Source organism: Stegostoma tigrinum, chromosome 4, assembly GCF_030684315.1.
Source record: "Stegostoma tigrinum isolate sSteTig4 chromosome 4, sSteTig4.hap1, whole genome shotgun sequence".
Classification (NCBI taxonomy): domain Eukaryota; kingdom Metazoa; phylum Chordata; class Chondrichthyes; order Orectolobiformes; family Stegostomatidae; genus Stegostoma; species Stegostoma tigrinum.
The window spans coordinates 26090516-26111767 of record NC_081357.1 but is presented as its reverse complement, the minus strand read 5'-3'; the positions used below and the strand labels follow the sequence as shown (position 1 = coordinate 26111767).

Below are 21252 nucleotides of genomic sequence, written 5' to 3'. Positions count from 1 at the left end.
AATGCCTGATTTGAGTAAGAAGACTTATAGGCCCCTTTCCACGAGGGTGCCTTCCCCTGGAAGTGTCTGTACAGGTTTGGAACTTTCTGGACACCCTGCCAGTCACTGCTGACACTATCCAGCTGGGGACACAGAAAGATCCTGTTGTAGCAAAATAGGAGAAACAGAAGGGTCATTGCAAACAGGATTGAAGCCTTTCTGGACCTGGTGAGACTGAAGAGGACGGCATATCACTACGGTGAGCAAGGGTGATTGTCCTGAGTCAAGGTCACCACCAGATACTGGCTGAACCCCACCAGGGTCATCCAGGGACCAAAAAAAGTTGCTGGAAAAACTCAGCGGGTCTGGCAGCATGCGTGAAGGAGAAAACAGAGTTAACGTTTTGGCTCCGGTGACCCATCCTCAGAACACCAAGGTCATCCAGGGGTTTCCAAAATGAAGATGTTAGCAAGACATTATCTCTGGTGGCCAGGATTGGATGCTGGCACAGCTGCATTGGTAGGGGAGTGCCAACAAGGGCAGAACTGGCTGTACCAGTGCCCCCACATTTGTGGGAATGGCCTGGTAAACCCTGGACTTGGTTACATGTTGACTACACAGGGAATTCAGATGGCATTCTGCAATGTTCAGACAACTCCATACCATCCGTCATCCAATGGGGCTGGCAGAAAGAGGGGCCCAAACATTGAAGTCAGGTTTAACAAAACGGGCTACAGCTTCACTTGACACCATACTGTCCTGGTTTCTGTTCAATTCTAGGACCACCCCTCATACAACAACAGGGATAGCTCCAGCAGAGTTGTGAATGGGGGGAAGACTCCGCACCAGGTTAACCTGATATTGCCAGAACTCGGGGCAGGGTGGGGAGGTTGGGGTGTGGTCGAAACAACAACAGGAACGCCAATGCTGGCCGCGTGCCGCCTCTGAGTGAGAGACACTTTACTTCAGGAGTCAACCCAGGAAATGGTTCTGTATGGATACGAGGTGAGGTCAACGCAAAGCCAGGTCCTGTGACTTACAAAGTTCAAGTAGGCGAGGTGGTCCTGGACAATCATGTGGATCACTCAAAAGCCGCTACCTCACAAATGGGGCAAGAGCAAAACACACCCGGCCCCTCAGAGCAGCCAGAATGCCTGACAGAAACTGTAGTTTCTGCCCTTCTGTCATGTGTCGAGGGAACCTCAGACTCTGAGATGGGTGCAGCCACGATACCATTACTGCTGGAAGAAAAGGAGGAAACTCACGCGAGATGGTCTGGGTGCAAGAGATGTCCTCTGGCCTGGTACATGTTGCCCATCTCAGAGTCCGAGTCAGAGGAACCAGACATGGGGTGAGAACGTCACAGGACTGGCTACAAGCGGAAGACCAGGCCTACATTCCCAGACTTTCTGGGGGAATGATATAGTGATTGGAACCAGATGCACTATGAGATCCTTGACTGGGGTTGTTAACCAGGGAGCTCTGGGTAACAGATAATAACAAGAGATTCAGAATCTCCTCACTTGAGGGACTGACTCCGAGCTGGTTGGTTACAGCCAATGTACTGTGCAAATGTAAATACAGGGTGACTTGGTGACAGGATACCAATCTGTGTGCAGTTATTTCAGGGTCTGGACTGGAGTATTTGCTAAATAGGGAATAACCCAATAATAAAAAGATTATTTGCCTCCTTTGTCAATTGGAGCTGCTTCATGTCTTGGCTTTTTAGAGTGGAATCAAAAAACAGTATTATACAATGTATTGTCACAACATTCAAGACTATGAGCCTGGTGCTGCAAAATGGAACTAGTGCAGATATTGTGTAGCTTTGGTGGTGTAGACTGGGTAATCCAAAGGTCCTCTTTGGTACTGTTATGACTCAATGAACACAAATCAGGAGGGTGTTCATTTTATTACATTGATTGGGCCATATATTTTGGAAATGATTTGAAAGGGCCTTGCATCTTGGCGTCAGTCGTAAAGCAGAGGTATTCCTTTTTATTTTGGGCAACATCGTGGCCTAATGGTTAGCATTGCCTCACTATACCGGGCACCTGTGTTCAATTTCACCCTCAGGTGACTGTGCGGAGTTTGCATGTTGCCTGCATGGGTTACCTCCGGGTGCCCCGGTTTCCTCCCACAGTCCAAAGACGAGCAGGCTAGGTGGATTAGCCATGGAAACAACCCCCATGTCGGGTTGTGGGGTTAAGGTGGGATGCTCTTTAGTGGGTTAGCACAGTCTCAATGGGTCAAATGGCCTTTTTCTGCACTGGGGATTCTATGATTCTGTGGACTACAGCAGAAACCTGCTGTCCCAACAACAACAACTGACGAGAGAGATCCAACAGAAACTGCGTTGCTCCCTTTAGTATCACAGTCTGAAGATACACCCCTTGAGGTCTGACAGAAGCTATTTGAATAACTTTGTATTTTTTGTATTATTAATTGTTGTTCCTCCATTCCACCCCCACCCCCTACGCTGGCATTGTCAGGGGCTAGGGAATTTTGGGAATGTAGAAGGTGGGTAGTCATGAATGAGTGAGTGGAGGTGATGCAACTACTCTTGGCGGGGCTGGGAAACTGTTTACGAGCCATTGCTTGTCACCATTCTTCCTGTTAAATGGTCTGTGACACATTAGCCTGAGAGTGTGGTTTTTGAGGCAACTGTGCAAACAGGAACAAAGTACAGACTGTAATGGCCTCAAACTCTGAGCCCCAGCGAATGGAGAGAGAAAACCATTGTGTTGTTCTTCTCACTGTAGTCACTGCACAGGAAGAGGCCATTGTGTCTGCACTGACCAGAGACAGGGAGAAGAAACACAAACAGCTGCTCATTACCGAGCTCCTGCTCCACGGCTCTGCAGGTGTTGTCACTTCAGGTGGAGGTGCAGGGACTTTAAAAATTATTTGGGGGTTTCTGTCCTCACCAGCAAACTGGACATGAATTCCAGACACCCACCACCTTCTGGGTGAAAATGCTTTCCACATGCCTCCATTAATCCTTCTACAAAGTGTCTTCAGTCTGTGACATCTGCTAATTCACCTCTTCTCCACCAGGGGAAACAGGTCATAGAATCATAGAGATAATAAGGTGTAAAGCTGGATGAACACAGCAGGCTAAGCAGCATCAGTGGAGCAGGAAAGCTGACGTTTCGGATCTAGACACTTCTTCAGAAATAGGGAAGGGGAAGGGGATTCTGAAATACATAGGGCGAGAGGGGGAGGTCGATTAGAAGATAGATAGAGGAGAAGATAGTTTGAGAGGAGACAGACAGGTCAAGGAGGCAGGTTTAGAGCCAGTAAAGGTGAGTGTAGGGGTGGAGTTAGTGAGGGGATAGGTCAGTCCAGGGAGGGACGGCGATGTCGGCAGAACGGAGTCGGTGTGCCACAACAATACCACCCGAAGGTTGCAGGAACAGCACCTCATATTCCGCTTGGGAACGCTGCAGCCCAATGGTATCAATGTGGGCTTCACAAGCTTCAAAATCTCCCCTCCTCCACCGCATCCCAAAACTAGCCCAGCCTTGCCCCTGCCTCCCTAACCTGCCATTCCTCCCACCTATCCCCTCCTCCCACCTCAAACCCCACTCCCATCTCCTACGTACTAGCCTCATCCCACCCCCTTGAAACCTGTCCGTCCTCCCTGGAGTGCCCTATCTCCTCCCTAACTCCCCACCTGCACTCACCTTTACTGGCTCCATCCCCACCTCTTCAACCTGTCTGTCTCCTCTCCACCTATCTTCTCCTCTATCCATCTTCTATCCCCCTCCCCCTCTCTCCCTATTTATTTCAGAAACCCCTTCCACTCCCCCATTTCTGAAGAAGTGTCTAGACCCGAAACATTAGCTTTCCTGCTCCTCTGATGCTGCTTGGTCTGCTGTGTTCGTCCAGCTCTACACCTTGTTATCACGTTATGTGCTGAGTTTTACAGGCTGGTTCATTCCAGCCAGTACTCTACCAGATGTAAACGGCCAATGGAATATGTTGCTTGCTATGATCCATCAGTCAGTGGGATCTGTGGCCTTCTTACCTGGCATTTAATATTTGTGTTCCACATTATTCATTTGTGCAGTAGGCAGGATATCTCTTTGGCTCGGTGGTAGCATCCTATTGACGAAGAACACCACTTATGTTGCTACTGCATAGTAGCAGTGTTAAATGGCCGGCTTCACCTGTTGCACAAACCTTTGTGATACCTTATCCTTTCAGGGTAATTCTGAAATAGTATGGGATCAGTCTTCTCCGGACTGAAAGTGGAGTTCCTAGTCCCATTCATGAGCTTGTGTGGTACACAGTGATCAATGAGTACGGTAGTCCATATCCTGCTGGATGGCTTTGATATGCTGTATTTCAACATCAAACTTGCACAGCGTGGAAAGGGTTTGTGCCCTATTTACCAAGTTGCCAACGATGCCAATCTCCTAGTTAAGGATTCACAAGGACACAATGATTAGCCAGTGAAGGTGAGTTGAAAACAGTGATAGAGCACCAAAGAGCTGATTTCTCAACTCGCACATTGAAGAACGCAAGCCTGTTAGACAACTGCATTTCAAAGACGAATGTAGGGATGTGGAGGAGAAAGAAAATTCTCACATGCAGCTGTAAATTGAAATATAGCAAATGTATAATCTATATATTAGAAATGTGCAAGGAGTAAGAAGAGAAGTGTTATTCCATCAAAATGTGTTTTTCATCATCAAAAATAATGAAAATGTTAGTGAGAGCTGGGCCTAGAGGGAATCCTGTGGCAGCACCATCTATTTAGTCACAACGATTCATCAAAACTGAGCTTAACTGTGCAAATTGCTCGGTTCTTAAATTACATGAATACAGACTCAAATAATGGCAGCAAATCTAGCTTGTCTTGATACATGACCCAGTATAAATATCTACACCTTGATTGATTGGCACATGAGTGAGTAGCTGGCAATGTTGAACATACGTGAACAGGGCATTCCTGTTAACATGCAGAATTTGTGTAGCCTTCGTGAAGGGGAAGGATTCCATGATGGTGCATTGTAGAAAACCAGCTGGTTGGAGCTCCAACTGAATTGGCCAATTCATATTGTGCAGAATCAGACATGCATAAGGTGTGGCGATAAAAGGACATAATGTTTGTGTACATTGGGCAGCCCATAGTTTCGACAGCATGTCTCTTTTTTTGGAATACTCCAGTTTGTGCTACCAGTGACTAAGTAGTCAAATTACCCAATTCCTGTGTTGATTTCAATTCCTTTTTTTTAAATCTCAGTTAGCTGATCTCAGTCATGAGATAATTATCGAGATCACAGCTCTCCGGGCAAAGTTGGCCAACCTGGAGGAAGAGAATGCGAAGCTGAAAGATGACATCAGGAAAGAAGTGAGGCAGGAATATGATGCTTTGGTCAGAGATCTGTTTGCATCCTGTTTTGCATTGAAGGTATGTGCGTGTAGCTAGATTGTAATATATTAAAATATGCAATCTATTTCTGTGTTCTTTACTTGGCTAAAGCACCCAAACAGACACTGGATACATTCATAATTCAGGTGAGGATAGATGGATTTGGAACAGAAATCTGTTCAAAGAAAAATAATCAAAATAAAAAAAACCCTGGTGTAGGATCTGAGCAGTGGAATAGGGTTAAGGTAAGAAATCATCCCTACATTGACTGCAAAAAGTGTAGATACTTACTTAGAATTTACAGCCGAGAATCAAAACTTTCAGCTCAGTTTACGGTCCACATACCCCTCCCACTCTATTTCATCGACCTTCATTTTATTTTTCTTTTCCTCCCTTCCTTTACTTTCTATTTCCCCCTAAATGCATCTGTGCTTTTTGCCTCAACAACTGCTAGCAGTTAAGTCTGCCTTGGTTATGTTAGCTGTTAATGAGACACTATAGGTGTCAGTGGGGTCTCAGTCAGTCACAATCTCGCTCAAAGTCATGAGTTCAAGTCCCACTTTAGACTTGAGCATAAAAATCCAGCCTGACACCTGTGAGTATTGAATGAGTGCTACATTGTCAGACATGCCATTTTTCAGGAGAGACATTAAACCAATCCCCACCTATCTTCCCAGGGTGGCTATAAAAGATCCCATGGCATTGTTCTGAAGAAGTTCAAGGGAACTATCTTAGGATAATATCTGTTCCTCCATCACCATTACAAAAACAGATGATCTGGCCAGTAGCACATTGTTATTTGTTGGAGCATTCTGAACACAAATTAACAGGTGTGTTTCCTGTAAGAGCATAGGAAATAGGAACTGGAGTAGATCATTTGACCCTTTGAGCCTGCCCTGTCATTCTCATCCCCTTCCCACATTAACCCCATGTCTTGAATGTCATTTCAAAAACCTATCAACTACTGTTTTGTAAATATTCAACAAATGAGCACCCACAGCACCAGAGGTTTACAATCCTTTGAGTGAATATATTTCTTCTCATCTCAGTCTAAATATCAATTCCTAATTCTGTGATTATGCTGCCTTCCTCTGGCAAGTGAAATAGTTTATCAGAATCCACTGTCAAGCCCCTGAAGAGTTTTATATGTTTCAATTAAGTCGCTCTACGCCTCTAAACTCCAGGGGATACAGGTCTTGTCCTGCCTCTTGTAGCATTATGCCCATTCCAGGTTACAGTCCAGTAAAGCTTCTCTGAACTGTTTCTAATGCATCAACATCCTTCCATATGTATGGTGGCAGGTACTGTACACAAAACTCCAGATGCCCTGTAAAACTTAAGGATAGCCTCCTTTTGCATCAATTCCCTTCACAATAAACCATAATGTTCTCTTAGCTTAGCTGATTATTTACTGTACCTATGCGCTAGTCTTCTGTGATTCAGGTACTAGGACACCCAGATTTATCTGTATCTCATAACTTTGCAACCATTCATCATGCTTTTCTTTTATTCTTCCTGCCAAAATGGACAATTTCATACTTTCCCATGTTGTATTCCTTGCCAAATGTTTTCCCATTCACTTAACCTATCTATATTCCTTTGTAGGCTCCTTATGTCCTCGTCACAACTCATTTTCATTAAAAAAAACATTGAATATAGGAGAAGGAGTAGGCCATTCAGCCCTTTGGGATTTCCATTCAAAATGATCATGGCTGATTCTCTAACTCAATACCCTGTTTCTGATGGCTTCCTGTACCCTTTGATTGCTTTAGCCTTGAGAACTTGAACTTAATCTTTCTTGAAAGCTTTCTGTAGTAATTGGAATCAGGTGGATCTTATTGACTGAGATCCTTGATTGGCCCAGGTTAACAACCCCAATCAGAAAACCCTATCCGACAGATATAAACAGGAGATTCAGAATGTCCTGACCTCAGGCACTGACTCTGAGCTGGCGAGCCACAGCTGGTGTGCAGTGCGCGAGTTGCCTATTATACTTTTGATCCCTTCATCCAAATGCTTCTATGTCAAAGCCCCAGCACTGACCCCTGTGGCACACCACATGTGACATCCTGCCAGCCTAGAAAGAACCCACTTACTCCTCCTCTCTGTTTCCTAATGCCAAGTCAATCCTCTATCAGTGCCAATATACCAATCCATGCCATACCCTATACAACAAGCTTTATATTTTCCACAAATACCTTTGATGTGGCATTTTATCAAACATCCTCTAGAAATCTAAATACACTACATCCGCTGGTTCCCCATTATCTGCAGCACTAGTTCCTGCTTCAAAGAACTCCAATTAATTAGTTAAACATGATTTCCCTTTGACAAAACTATCTTTGCTCTGCCTGCTGGAACAGAGGGACCTGGGTGTTTATGTGTACAGATAATTGAAGGTGTCAGGACAGGTGGGGACAGAAGTAAATAATGCATACTCTATCTATGGATTTTTAACAGGACACAGTGTACAAGAGCAAAGAGATGATGATGAACTTGTATAAAACACGTGTTAGACCTCAGCTGGTGTATTGCATATAGTTCTGGGCACCACATTATAGGAAGGATATCAATGCAATGGAGAAAGTTCAGAAGCAATTTACAAGAATAACTCCAGGGAGGAGAAACTTTGGTTATGAGAATAGATTGAAGATGTTGGGTCTGTTCTCCATGGAGAGAAGAAGGTCACTAAAGATCGGGTTGCGGTTCTCAAAATTGGGCTGGACAAAGTAAATTGGGAGAAAGTACTCCCATTTGTAAAAGGAACAAAACTGAGAAGGTATAGATTTATAGTGATTCACAAAAGAAGCAAGGGTGGTATTGGAAAAAACTTCTGTACAAAGTGCACAGTGAGGGTATAGGTGCGCTTCCTGGAAGTGTGGTAGAGGCACATTCAACCAAGACTCTCAAGAGGACATTGGATAATTGTTTGGATGAAATAATCTCAAGGCTATTGGTGAAAAAAAGAGTAGATTGGCACCAAGTCATGATGCTCATTTGAAGGGCTGGTGCAGACATGATGGGCCAAATGACCTATTTCAGCACCTTAAGACTTCTGTAATGCTCTGACTTCCCCAAAGCTAGTCTCGTTAATGGCAACCATGAAACTACCATCAATTGTCATTAAAAAAAACCTTCTGATGCCTTTTTTTTGGAAAAGTTATTGCTGTCCTTATCTGCTGTAGTCTACATGTGACTCCAGGCACACAGAAATGGGGTTAACTATTAACAGCCTCTATATTGGCCTGGCAGTCACTCGGCTGAAGAAGCATTTAGCAATATCACTGATCCCCACATATCATTAAAGGGAAAATAATAATAAACAGTTTTCACCATTTTAATTGGAACTCTTGGCACATGCAAAATCAAAACAGGGGAAGCTGGATGAATACCACATTAACATGAACAAAACGGTCTGTGAACTGATCAGCGAAGTGAGAAAGAAAGGGGTGGAAGACATGATTATCCTCAAGAGGAAGATTGGCTCCAGAAAGAATGATGACACTTTGAAAGAGAACCTGGCACAGGTAAGCAAGTCTGTTCCTTGGCTAACACCTGAAGAAGGAGTAAGACTCCAAAGGCTTGTGTTTTCAAATGAACCTGTTGGGCTATAACCTGGTGCTGTGTGATTTCTGACTTTTACCAGAGGAGAAATGCTTTGAAATGTTCCTCTGTCCAGAGGTGACCCCCACCATTGACCTTAGGTTAGCTTCACCTGGTAGAAATAGTTGAAAATAATAATGCTTTGTTCCATTCTTGTTACTTTGAATGTGAGCCCTAATCATAAAGTTACAAGAAACTAAGCAAACAAACCAAAATCATTTCAATGATATTAAAACAAGGAAATATTCATGCAGTGAAGAGCCTCAAAGTGATGTTCACTCATAAGCATTTTTATCCATAACCTACCTTGTAGAAAAGATTTCTTCAGTGCACAGCAACCCAAAAAGAGGGAAGATCTCCTTCTTCATTATGGTTGAAGTAGTTAATAGACTTGTTGCGGAATTTTGTTTACAGAGCACAGAATATTCATTTATTATATTCCTGAGGTGCTGCTTCCAAACTATCCTTCAATTTTATTTTTTTAAGCTTTAAGAGATCACCCAGAAGTTTTGAAAGAATCATAGAATTGACATTTTCACAAACTTGATTTGGCTAATTTCTTTTAAATAATAACTTTGTGATCAATGGTTATAATAGAACTCCTAACATAGTAAGGATCATGTAAATTATTAATTGACTGATTAGGATTCAGAAATGTTTCTGCTACACATTACAACAAAGTCAGTCCACTTGGCAAAAACGGACATTTTATGGATTGGCATTTATAACATTTCCACTGTCATTTCCATTGGAGTTTATTTATGCATGAACATTAAACTTCTTGGAATCTATACCTATCACATAGAACTTTTGCTCTCACTTTCAGTACATAGCAGTGTTATTTTTAAATGCACATTTTAATTCTGTATTTGTTATGATTTTATAATCTTCTGTTACGCCTTGTTGGATAATCTGCGTTTAGATTCCAAACAGCAAGAAAATTAAAAGAATTGAATCATTTTTGCAACACTGAAGGTTGCTTTTTATCCAAGAAAATTAAGCGATGCTTCCCATTGCATTTTCAATCTAATAAAGGAGGCCAAAATGAATGGCAAGTGAGACTACAATTAGTCTAATTGTTTACTTTATATTCTACTTATTTTCCTGCTAAAAGAGCAAATCGTCACTGTTGCTGTGCCTTGGCCGAGCAAAGAGTCAAGCAACATAAACATTACCGTAATCATTCTCTTACAATTAATTGGTTTTATTTATTGTCACATGTACCAACATACAATGAAAAGGTTTGTTTACAAACAGTACAGACAGATCATAGTAAGCAAGGACGTACAGATCAAAAAGACTTAGACAAAAGAATGCAGGTTACATTGCATAGGCTGTGTGCTAGGTGAGATTAGCATTATCTGACAGTAGACAATCCATTCATCACTGTGATAACAGCTGGTAAGTACCTGCTCGTGCATATCTTCAGGCTTCTGAATTTTGTGCCCGATGGATGAGGCTGTAGCAGATAATTACCAGGGTATGATGGGTCCATGATGATGTTGGCTGCTAAGTGGGAAAGAGGGATTCCATTTCATGGGGCATTGACATCAGTTTTGGAACCGGGGGGATCTGTACCGTTGGGACAGTCTCCACCTGAATCGATCTGGAACCAGTGTTCTAGTGAAAAGGATAAATAGGGTGGTCAGTAGGACTTTAAACTAGTGAGTCAGGGAGAAGGGAAAGTGAAAGAGACAGGGAGTATGGAGTAAATGGAAAGATAAGCAACAGGATAGCATGTGTACTGGTGGATTTAAGCTTGAGGCAGACTAGGAATACAGCAAAAAGGAAGGATAACTTAAGACATCTTGGGATTTCCAACCTCTCTAATAATGATAAGAAAGCTAGCATTAAGACACTTTATCTAAATGCTCGTAGTATTCGCAACAAAGTAGATGAATTAACAGCACAAATCCTCTTGAATGAATATGATGTGGTAGGCATCACAGAGACATGGTTGCAGGGAGCTCCGGACTGGCAGTTAAACATCCAAGGATTCACAACATATCGAAAAGACAGGGAGGTGGGCAGAGGGTTTGGGGTTGCCTTGTTAGTTAAGAATGGAATTAAATCTACGGCACTAAATGACATAGGGTCAGAAGATGTGGAGTCTGTGTGGGTGGAATTGAACATAGAACATTGAACATTACAGCACAGTACAGGCCCTTCGGCCCTCGATGTTGTGCCGACCTGTCATACCAATCTCAAGCCCATCTAACCTACACTATTCCATGTACGTCCATATGCTTGTCCAATGACGACTTAAATGTACCTAAAGTTGGCAAATCTACTACCGTTGCAGGCAAAGCGTTCCATTCCCTTACTACTCTGAGTAAAGAAACTACCTCTGACATCTGTCCTATATCTTTCACCCCTCAATTTAAAGCTGTGCCCCCTCGTGCTCGCTGTCACCATCCTAGGAAAAAGGCTCTCCCTATCCACCCTATCTAACCCTCTGATTATTTTATATGTTTCAATTAAGTCACCTCTCAACCTTCTTCTCTCTCATGAAAACAGCCTCAAGTCCCTCAGCCTTTCCTCGTAAGACCTTCCCTCCATACCAGGCAACATCCTAGTAAATCTCCTCTGCACCCTTTCCAAAGCTTCCACATCCTTCTTATAATGCGTTGACCAGAACTGTACACAATACTCCAAGTGCGGCCACACCAGAGTTTTGTACAGCTTCACCATAACCTCTTGGTTCCGGAACTCGATCCGTCTATTAATAAAAGCTAAAACACTGTATGCCTTCTTAACAGCCCTGTCAACCTGGGTGGCAACTTTCAAGGATTTGTGTACATGGACACCGAGATCTCTCTGCTCATCTACACTACCAAGAATCTTACCATTAGCCCAGTACTTTGCCTTCCGGTTACTCCTACCAAAGTGCATCACCTCACACTTGTCTGCATTAAACTCCATTTGCCACCTCTCAGCCCAGCTCTGCAGCTTATCTATGTCTCTCTGCAACCTACAGCATCCTTCGTCACTATCCACAACTCCACCGACCTTAGTGTCGTCTGCAAATTTACTAACCCATCCTTCTACGCCCTCATCCAGGTCATTTATAAAAATGACAAACAGCAGTGGACCCAACACCGACCCTTGCGGTACACCACTAGTAACTGGTCTCCAGGATGAACATTTCCCATCAACTACCACCCTCTGTCCTCTTTCAGCAAGCCAATTTCTGATCCAAACTGCTATATCTCCCACAATTCCATTCCTCCGCATTTTGTACAATAGCCTATTGTGGGGAACCTTATCGAACGCCTTGCTGAAATCCATATATACCACATCAACTGGTTTACTCTCATCTACCTGTTTGGCCACCTTCTCAAAGAACTCAATAAGGTTTGTGAGGCACGACCTTCCCTTCACAAAACCGAGCTGACTATCCCTAATCAATTAATTCTTTTCTAGATGATTATAAATCCTATCACTTATAACCTTTGCCAACACTTTACCAACAACTGAGGTAAGGCTCACTTGAGGAACCACAAAGGCAAAAAAACTATAATGGGAGTTATGTACAGACCTCCTAACAGTGATCAGGTCCAGGGGCGCAAGATGCATCGAGAAATAAATAGGGCATGTCAGAAAGGCAAGGTCACGGTGATCATGGGGGACTTCAATATGCAGGTGGGCTGGGTGAATAATGTTGCTGGTGGACCCAAAGAAAGAGAATTCATGGAATGTTTGCAGGATGGCTTTTTGGAACAGCTTGTGATGGAGCCCACAAGGGAGCAGGGTATTCTGGACTTAGTGCTATGTAATGAGCCAGACTTTATAAAAGACCTTAAAGTAAGGGAACACTTAGGAGGCAGTGATCATAATATGGTAGAGTTCAGTCTGCAGTTTGAATGAGAGAAGGCAAAATCGGATGTAATGGTGTTATAGTTAAATAAAAGGTAATTACAGGGGCATGAGAGAGGAATTGATGGAAATCGACTGGAAGCAGAGCCTAGCGGGGAAGACAGTAGGCCAACAATGGCAGAAGTTTGTGGGTGTAATTAAGGACACAGTACAGAGGTTCATCCCAAAGAAAAGAAAGATTATCTGGGGTGGGATTAGACAGCCATGGCTGACAAAGGAAGTCAGGAAATATATCAAAGAAAAAGAGACAGCCGATAAAGTGGCCAAGAGCACTGGGAAATCAGAAGATTGGCAAGCCTACAAAAACAGACAGAGGATAACAAAGAGAGCAATAAGGAAGGAGAAGATCATATATGAAGGTAGGCTAGCTAGTAATATTAGAAATGATAGTAAAAGCTTCTTTCAATACATAAGAAACAAACGAGAGGCAAAAGTAGATATTGGGCCGCTCCAAATTGATGCTGGAAGGCTAGTGATGGGAATTAAGGAAATAGCTGAAGAACTTAATAAGTACTTTGCGTCAGTCTTCACAGTGGAAGACATGAGTAGTTTGCCAACAATTAGGGAGAGCCGGGGGCAGAGTTGATTTCGGTAGGCATTATAAAAGAGAAAGTGCTAGAAAAGCTAAAGGGTCTAAAAATTGATAAATCTCCTGGCCCCGATGGGCTACATCCTAGAATTCTGAGGGAGGTAGCTGAGGAAATAGCGGAGGCTTTGGTCGTGATCACTGGAAGTCACTGGAATCAGGGAAAGTCCCAGATGATTGGAAAATTGCTGTTGTAACTCCCTTGTTTAAGAAAGGATCAAGGCAAAAGATGGAAAATTATAGGCCGATTAGTCTAACCTCGGTAGTTGGTAAAATTCTAGAATCGATTGTCAAGGATGAGATTTCTAAATTCCTGGAAGTGCAGGGTCAGATTAAAACAAGTCAGCATGGTTTTAGTAAGGGGAGGTCGTGCCTGACAAACCTGTTAGAATTCTTTGAAGAGGTAACAAGTATGTTAGACCAGGGAAACTCAGTAGATGTTATCTATCTAGACTTCCAAAAGGCCTTTGATACAGTGCCTCACAGGAGGCTGCTGAGCAAGGTGAGGGCCCATGGTGTTCGAGGTGAGCTACTGGCTTGGATTGAGGATTGGCTGTCTGACAGAAGGCAGAGAGTTGGGATAAAAGGCTCTTTTTCGGAATGGCAACTGGTGACGAGCGGTGTCCCGCAGGGTTCAGTGTTGGGGCCGCAGCTGTTCACCTTATATATTAATGATCTGGATGAAGGGACTGGGGGCATTCTGGCAAAGTTGCGGTCCTTAACTCCGCCGCATCTGCTCCCACGATAAGACATTCCACTCCCGCACATCCCAGATGTCCAAGTTCTTTAAGAACCGCAACTTTCCCCCCACAGTGATCGAGAACGCCCTTGACCGCGTCTCCCGTATTTCCCGCAACACATCCCTCACACCCCGCCCCCGCCACAACCGCCCTAAGAGGATCCCCCTCGTTCTCACACACCACCCCACCAACCTCCGGATACAACGCATCATCCTCCGACACTTCCGCCATTTACAATCCGACCCCACCACCCAAGACATTTTTCCATCCCCTCCCCTGTCTGCTTTCTGGAGAGACCACTCTCTCCGTGACTCCCTTGTTCGCTCCACACTGCCCTCCAACCCCACCACACCCGGCACCTTCCCCTGCAACCGCAGGAAATGCTACACTTGTCCCCACACCTCCTCCCTCACCCCTATCCCAGGCCCCAAGATGACATTCCACATTAAGCAGAGGTTCACCTGCACATCTGCCAATGTGGTATACTGCATCCACTGTACCCGGTGCGGCTTTCTCTACATTGGGGAAACCAAGCGGAGGCTTGGGAACTGCTTTGCAGAACACCTCCGCTCAGTTCGCAACAAACAACTGCACCTCCCAGTCGCAAACCATTTCCACTCCCCCTCCCATTCTCTTGATGACATGTCCATCATGGGCCTCCTGCACTGCCACAATGATGCCACCCGAAGGTTGCAGGAACAGCAACTCATATTCCGCCTGGGAACCCTGCAGCCATATGGTATCAATGTGGACTTCACCAGTTTCAAAATCTCCCCTTCCCCTACTGCATCCCTAAACCAGCCCAGTTCTTCCCCTCCCCCCACTGCACCACACAACCAGCCCAGCTCTTCCCCCCCCCCACCCACTGCATCCCAAAACCAGTCCAACCTGTCTCTGCCTCCCTAACCTGTTCTTCCTCTCACCCATCCCTTCCTCCCACCCCAAGCCGCACCCCCAGCTACCTACTAACCTCATCCCACCTCCTTGACCTGTCCGTCTTCCCTGGACTGACCTATCCCCTCCCTACCTCCCCACCTACACACTCTCCACCTATCTCCTTTACTCTCCATCTTCGGTCCGCCTCCCCCTCTCTCCCTATTTATTCCAGTTCCCTCTCCCCATCCCCCTCTCTGATGAAGGGTCTAGACCCGAAACGTCAGCTTTTGTGCTCCTGAGATGCTGCTTGGCCTGCTGTGTTCATCCAGCCTCACATTTTATTATCACAGTTACCTATCCTCACTGATTGTGGCCTATGGGTCAGGAAGCTGAGGATCCAGTTGCAGAGTGTGAGGCCAAGACCAAGGAATTTTGAGATTGGTCAGGAGGAGGTAATGGTGTTAAAGGCAGAGCTGTAGTTAATGAGAAGGAGTCTGATGTAGGTGTCTTTGTCGTCCAGATGTTCCAGAGATGAGCGCAGATTTAGGGATATGGCATCCGTTGTGGACCTGTTATGTTGGTAGGCAAATTGTTGGGGATGGATGCAGGTTGGGAGACTGGAGTTGATGTAGGCCATGACCAGTGTTTTGAGTCACCTCATGATTAGTGAAGTCAGAGTCACCGGGCGGTAGCCATTAAAGTACGTTGCATGTGTTTACTTAGGTATGGGGGTGATGGTGGTCTTCTTGAAGCAGGTGGGGACTTCGGCTTGTAGGAGGGAGAAGTTGAAGATGTTGGTGAATACCTTCATCAGTTGGTCGGTCCACAAACACAGGAATGCTTTCTCTGATCCCAAAATTAGTCCATTATAATCAAGTTGCCATTGCATTTTCTGGATCAAATAAGTCCCAAGCAACTGTTTTGGAAGGTTTGTCAGGGAGTATTTCAACTCATTTTAACACCAGTAATTCATAAGATAAACATCCAACAGTGGGATTGGGAACCGACTCATTAGAAAGAATCTTCGAGAAATCTTTGATAAACCTTCAAGAGATTTTCATCACTCAACTAATTACAGTACTCACACAGAAAGTACTGCAGATGCTGGAGATCTGAAATAAAAACGAGTACTGGAGAAACTCAACAGCGTTACCAGCACGTGTGGAGAGAGAAACTTATTTATCCAATGACTCTTCTTCAGATCTTGGAACTTTAACTTTGTTTTTCTCTCCATAGATTCTGCCAGACCTGCTGAGTGTCTTATTTACTTATTATAGACTGATAGGTGGTACCTTATGCCGCTTATCCTGGGTATACACATGCACAGATCACTGAAGGTGGCAGGACAGGTAGAGAGACCAGTAAATCAAGTATATGGTGCTCTCAGCTTTATTAATAGAGGCATAGTGTACAAGAGCAGGGAGGTGATATTGAGCTTGTACACCATACTCGTTAAACCTCAGCTAGAATATTGTGTACTTTTGTACGTGCCACATTATAGGAAAGATGCAAACACAAAGGATCGATTGCAGAAGTGAGTTACAAGAATAATTCATGGCATGAGGAACTTCAGTTATGATGTTTAAAGAAGTTGGGCCTGTTCTCCTTGGAGAGAAAAATGCTAAATAGAGACCAGGTTGAGGTTTTCAAAATTGTGTGCAGGCTGGACAGAGTAGAGAGGGAGGAACTGTCTCTTCTGGTAAAAGAAACAAGAATGAGAGAGCATAGATTTAAAATGATATGTAAACAAAATAAGAGTAATGTGAGATAAAGCTTTTCCACACAGCAAGTAGTTAGGATATGGAATGCGCTGCCTGGAAATGTGGTGGAGGCAGGTTCAGTTAGGGCTTTCGATAGGACATCAGATTTTTTCTAGCATAAGTCTCTTAAGTCCAAACTTGACTTTGTTAAGGTAGCAAACTTGGCTCTTTCACTCCAGAGATGAATGGACTGAGGATGGGCTGTGTAGTCCCATTTCAATATTATGGAATATTGAATTGCAAGTGACAATTATTGTAAGAGCAGAATGATAACCATGATGGCCTTGTGATATTACTGAAATGGAGCCTGTTGGGAGTAGCAAATGGATTGGGGGAGTATTTGAAGAGCAGTGAAAGAAGGAATTTTTATTTCTGCCATTTTTGTTTTCCCAGTGAGATCAGCTGCAGTCTTTATGGGAACAGATATGGGGAAAAGGCAGGAGATTGGCACTAGATAATGGATCCCCAGCACACACAATGGTCTCCTTCTGCACTGTAATGGTCCTGAGATTTTGTGACTTGTTCGTTACCTCTGATCTATTTGGGCAATTCTGCTGTTTCTGGCTGTCAGCCCAATTTTTTTGCAATTTATCTTAATGTTTTTGATTTATTGATCCAATGAGGTCAAATTGCAGGATTGAATCTCCAGATTACCTCTACAAATACGATTTAGAGCAATAGTTTTAGTCTTCATAGATGGATTTTGAAACAGGTTATTCTGAAAACAACAGATAGCAGATGCAGTAAACTTGAAAATAAATACTACTAAAATACAACTTTAGACAGTTGTATATAACAACCATACTGAAGACATATCATAGAAACACTATGACGAAGTGAGAGAGGAGATATAAAAAGACAGGCAAAGCAGATATGAAATTATTACCGTGAAGGGGGCTGGAAAAGGGATGGATTTTATGCTGAGAGAAAATAGGCACAGGTAGAACATGTGGAACAGATGAGAACGGTGCCCAGAACAAAAGACAAAGGCAGTGCAAATGGTGTAGAAAAAGAGGTGGTGATAAAGAGTAGATGTTAATAGCAAAAAAAAGGTCAGCTCTACTGAGACTAAACAAGACACTTCATAGAGGGCAACTAAAATTATCCTTTGCCTCGATGCTGCCTTTTTTGTGCAGGAATTCTGTGCCAACACCAGGGACGCTTTTACCTGTCTCCAATGCACTTCTTACATCTGGACCCTTTGGTCACCTATCTGTCTGTTTTCTCTTCATTGAGAACTGTTGGCATGACATCTGCTGCTCTCATTTCTCTGCTCCCCTCACCCATTCTGACCTCTGAACTTACTGCACTCTCTTCTCTTAAGTCCAAACCTGACTTCATTAAGGCAGCAATCTTGCTTCTTTCACTCCATAGAACTGAGAATGGGCCGTGTAGTCCCATTTTAATATTATGGAATATTGAATTGCAAGTGACAATTATGGAAATGAGAGCAGAATGATCACCGTGACGGCCTTGTACTATTAGTGAAATGGAGCCTGTTGGGGAATAGCAAATGGGTTTGGGGAGTATTTGAAGAACAGAGTGAAAGAGGGAATTTTTATTTCTGCCATTTTTATTTTCCCAGCAAGATCAGCTACAGTCCTTACGGGAAGAGAACAGCAAACTGGAGAGATTGGTGTGTCAGCTGAAAACACTGAGCTGCTGGCGACAGACTGTAAAGCAGAAGCAGTTCCAACAAACTTGTGCTGCCTTGGAGCAGGTGAGGAAAAATGCTTTGAGAGGGCACAAAGTTTATAAATCGATCTAGAACCTTGACAACATTAAAGCTTTAGCGATGGTCTGATATTTAGCGAGGGGTACAAATTTTGCCCCTGGCATTTCACAGATCATCAGTGATCTGCCAGTGGCCATGTAAAACTTGAAGTCTTTATATGGAAAAATCTTTGCAACTTTGTATTTGTTGCGATCTGGAAGGATGGTAGAAGTAGGTTCAAGAGAAAATTCAATCTATACTTAAAAACAAAATGCAGGCTGCACCCAGATGTCAGTAACTACTGCGAGTCACAAAAGTCTCATTTACACTTGGATCTTTCTCCAGACAGATTTCACTCTTCACTCTCGAGGCCTCCATTTAACTCCACCTACTGGCACCCTGGCTTGGAGTGCTGGATCACTTGTTCACGTCCTGGTTGTTCAATCATATCTGTCAGGCAGTGCTCCATCATAGAGTTCCTGGGTAACCATGAATGTCTTCTCAGCTCTCCCACCCCCATTCCCAGGGTCTGTCACAGCCCACTGACATTCAACCTGCGCTGTACCAGCTTACTATTCCTCGCTTTGTCCGCAATTCCCTCTCAGTGGGCTTTGTCCAATCTCTCAGAAGGTTTCCCCTTTGCTGACGGCTCCTGTTATATTTGGTGAGTTCTCAGTCTCTTCTGGTCTCTCGGTTACATTTCTCTGGACTCCCGGATCTCTTTTCAATTTCCTGTGAACACCTTTTGGAGCCAGTTCTTCACCCACTCCTCAGACCAGGTCCTGTGGGCTCCCTTCTCAGAGGGCTCGGACTGGATTCAGAGTCTCCTGGTTTTCGCACTGGATCAACAACAACCCTGGATGGTACAGGAGGGGTGTTTGGCTGGAAACACTACCACGCACACATGCATGCATGTACACAGAGACACACTCATGTGCACGCACAGACACATATACACAATGCCACACATAAGTACGTGTACACACAGAGACATACTCATGCACACAGATGTACGCACACAGATATAGGCGTGCAAGTGCGCACACGCACACGCTTGGACCAGATAAGCACTGACAATCCCAACTTTCAGTTGAGAAATCCTTATCAGCACCCTGGTGGGTGAGGTTCATTACATGGTTTGTGTATTTATTTAATGAAGGTGTTCAAGAGGACGCAGTGATTATTTGGAAAGAAATGGTGTGCAGGGATTTAAGGGAAAAGGCAGTGGATTGGCACTGGTGTTATGGAGCAGATCAAACTCACCTGAAAATATATAAAAGAGGTAGCCTAGAACCTAACTTTTATCTTTTATAAAGGCAAGGGTAAGATGCTGTGTTCTAGATATAATTCGACTGGTCACACTACTGGGCTTCAAGCAAAACAGACCTTAGTCTTACACCATAGTTAAAGTATAAACAAAAAAATTGGCATTACTTTAACTGTATTAAAATACTTAACAAAATAATATATTTAACTACTGCTCATCAACTATCCCATAAACACACGCTTGGCAAAAGCAAATTCTGCAAAACAGATTTTCCTCACTTGCTATCTCTCCAGTCCAGGATAAAGGAAAAGCTGAACGAATGAATCTAGCAGCAGAGAGCCAGTGCTGTATCCAGCAGCTTCCATTCCAAAAACTCCAACTTCAACAACTTATAGCAAAACTAAAACCCTGGGTCTGTATGAGCCTGACTCCAACCACTCATATGTCTTTTGTCTAATTAAAACAAAACCCAAAGCTATTTACTCTATTTTCCATGGACTACACATCTCAGACAACATTCCCCCTTCAAGAGAACCAGGACGGAACTTTTGAAGGTACATCCCATCATAATGGGGAATAGATCCAGTGCAGGCACAATTCGCTGAATGGCCTCCATCTACACTGTAGCAATTCTGAAATTCTGTGATTGTCGGGAATATCTTAGGTTCAGGTGAGATCAACCTTCACTCTGTCCCCACCCTCGGTCTCATTCTGTGTCCAATCCTCGCCCTCATCCCTGCCTCACTGAGCTGACACAACCTGTCCATCTCCTTCCCCACCTATCCACCCCACCCTTCGCACTGACCAATCTGCACTATCAACCTTTCACCATCCCACTTACCTACCCCAGCCCCACCCCTCTTCCATCTATTTATTTCCCAGCTCCCTATCCCCTCCCACGTCCTGATGGATGGCCCAGGCCCGAAATGTTGACTGTTGTGCTCTTCTAACTCCTGACTTGCTGTGTTCCTCCAACTCCACACCCTATCAACTCTGACTCCAGTATCTGCAGTTCTCGCTATCTCCGGGGAAAAATGTCACGCCTACTGCTGAGAGTTTTTGGCGGAGGATTGGATCATATGTGTGATGTTCAAAATCTAGATGAACCTGCATGAGGTGCTGAAGTTCCATGGCTAATGGTTCAGTTCACTCTGTCAGAAGTGCCTCTCAATTCTGTGGGAGCAACTTTGAGATCTAGGACCCAGCGCCCTGATCTGACCACCGAATGGAAAATTAATCCAACCAAGGATGGTGAGGTCAAACAAGGGACAAGAAAAGTGTCAACGATTGGCACAGCCTGGTTCTGATCACTGCTAAACCACAGACATTTCAGCTATCGCTCACCTGTCACCACATAAAGAATAGGCATATGACCAGAAGTAAATCTTTCTTCCCCCTTTCTCATTCAACTTTTTTGAAAAGTCGAGTGATAGCTGCTGGAGGAAATTGGCATCATGTTTTTGACCTTTTA

General features: G+C 44.0%; 1 protein-coding gene across 1 annotated transcript in view; it reads left to right on the top strand.

The window, feature by feature from the left end:
- LOC125452245 (uncharacterized) overlaps nucleotides 1–21252 on the top strand; it is a 153398-nt gene that overhangs the window by 105030 nt on the left and 27116 nt on the right. The window contains exons 33-35 of the mRNA XM_059645228.1: nucleotides 5231–5398; nucleotides 8734–8886; nucleotides 18386–18520. Coding sequence (XP_059501211.1) covers nucleotides 5231–5398; nucleotides 8734–8886; nucleotides 18386–18520 — 456 coding nt within the window. The remainder of the gene's footprint in view (nucleotides 1–5230; nucleotides 5399–8733; nucleotides 8887–18385; nucleotides 18521–21252) is intronic.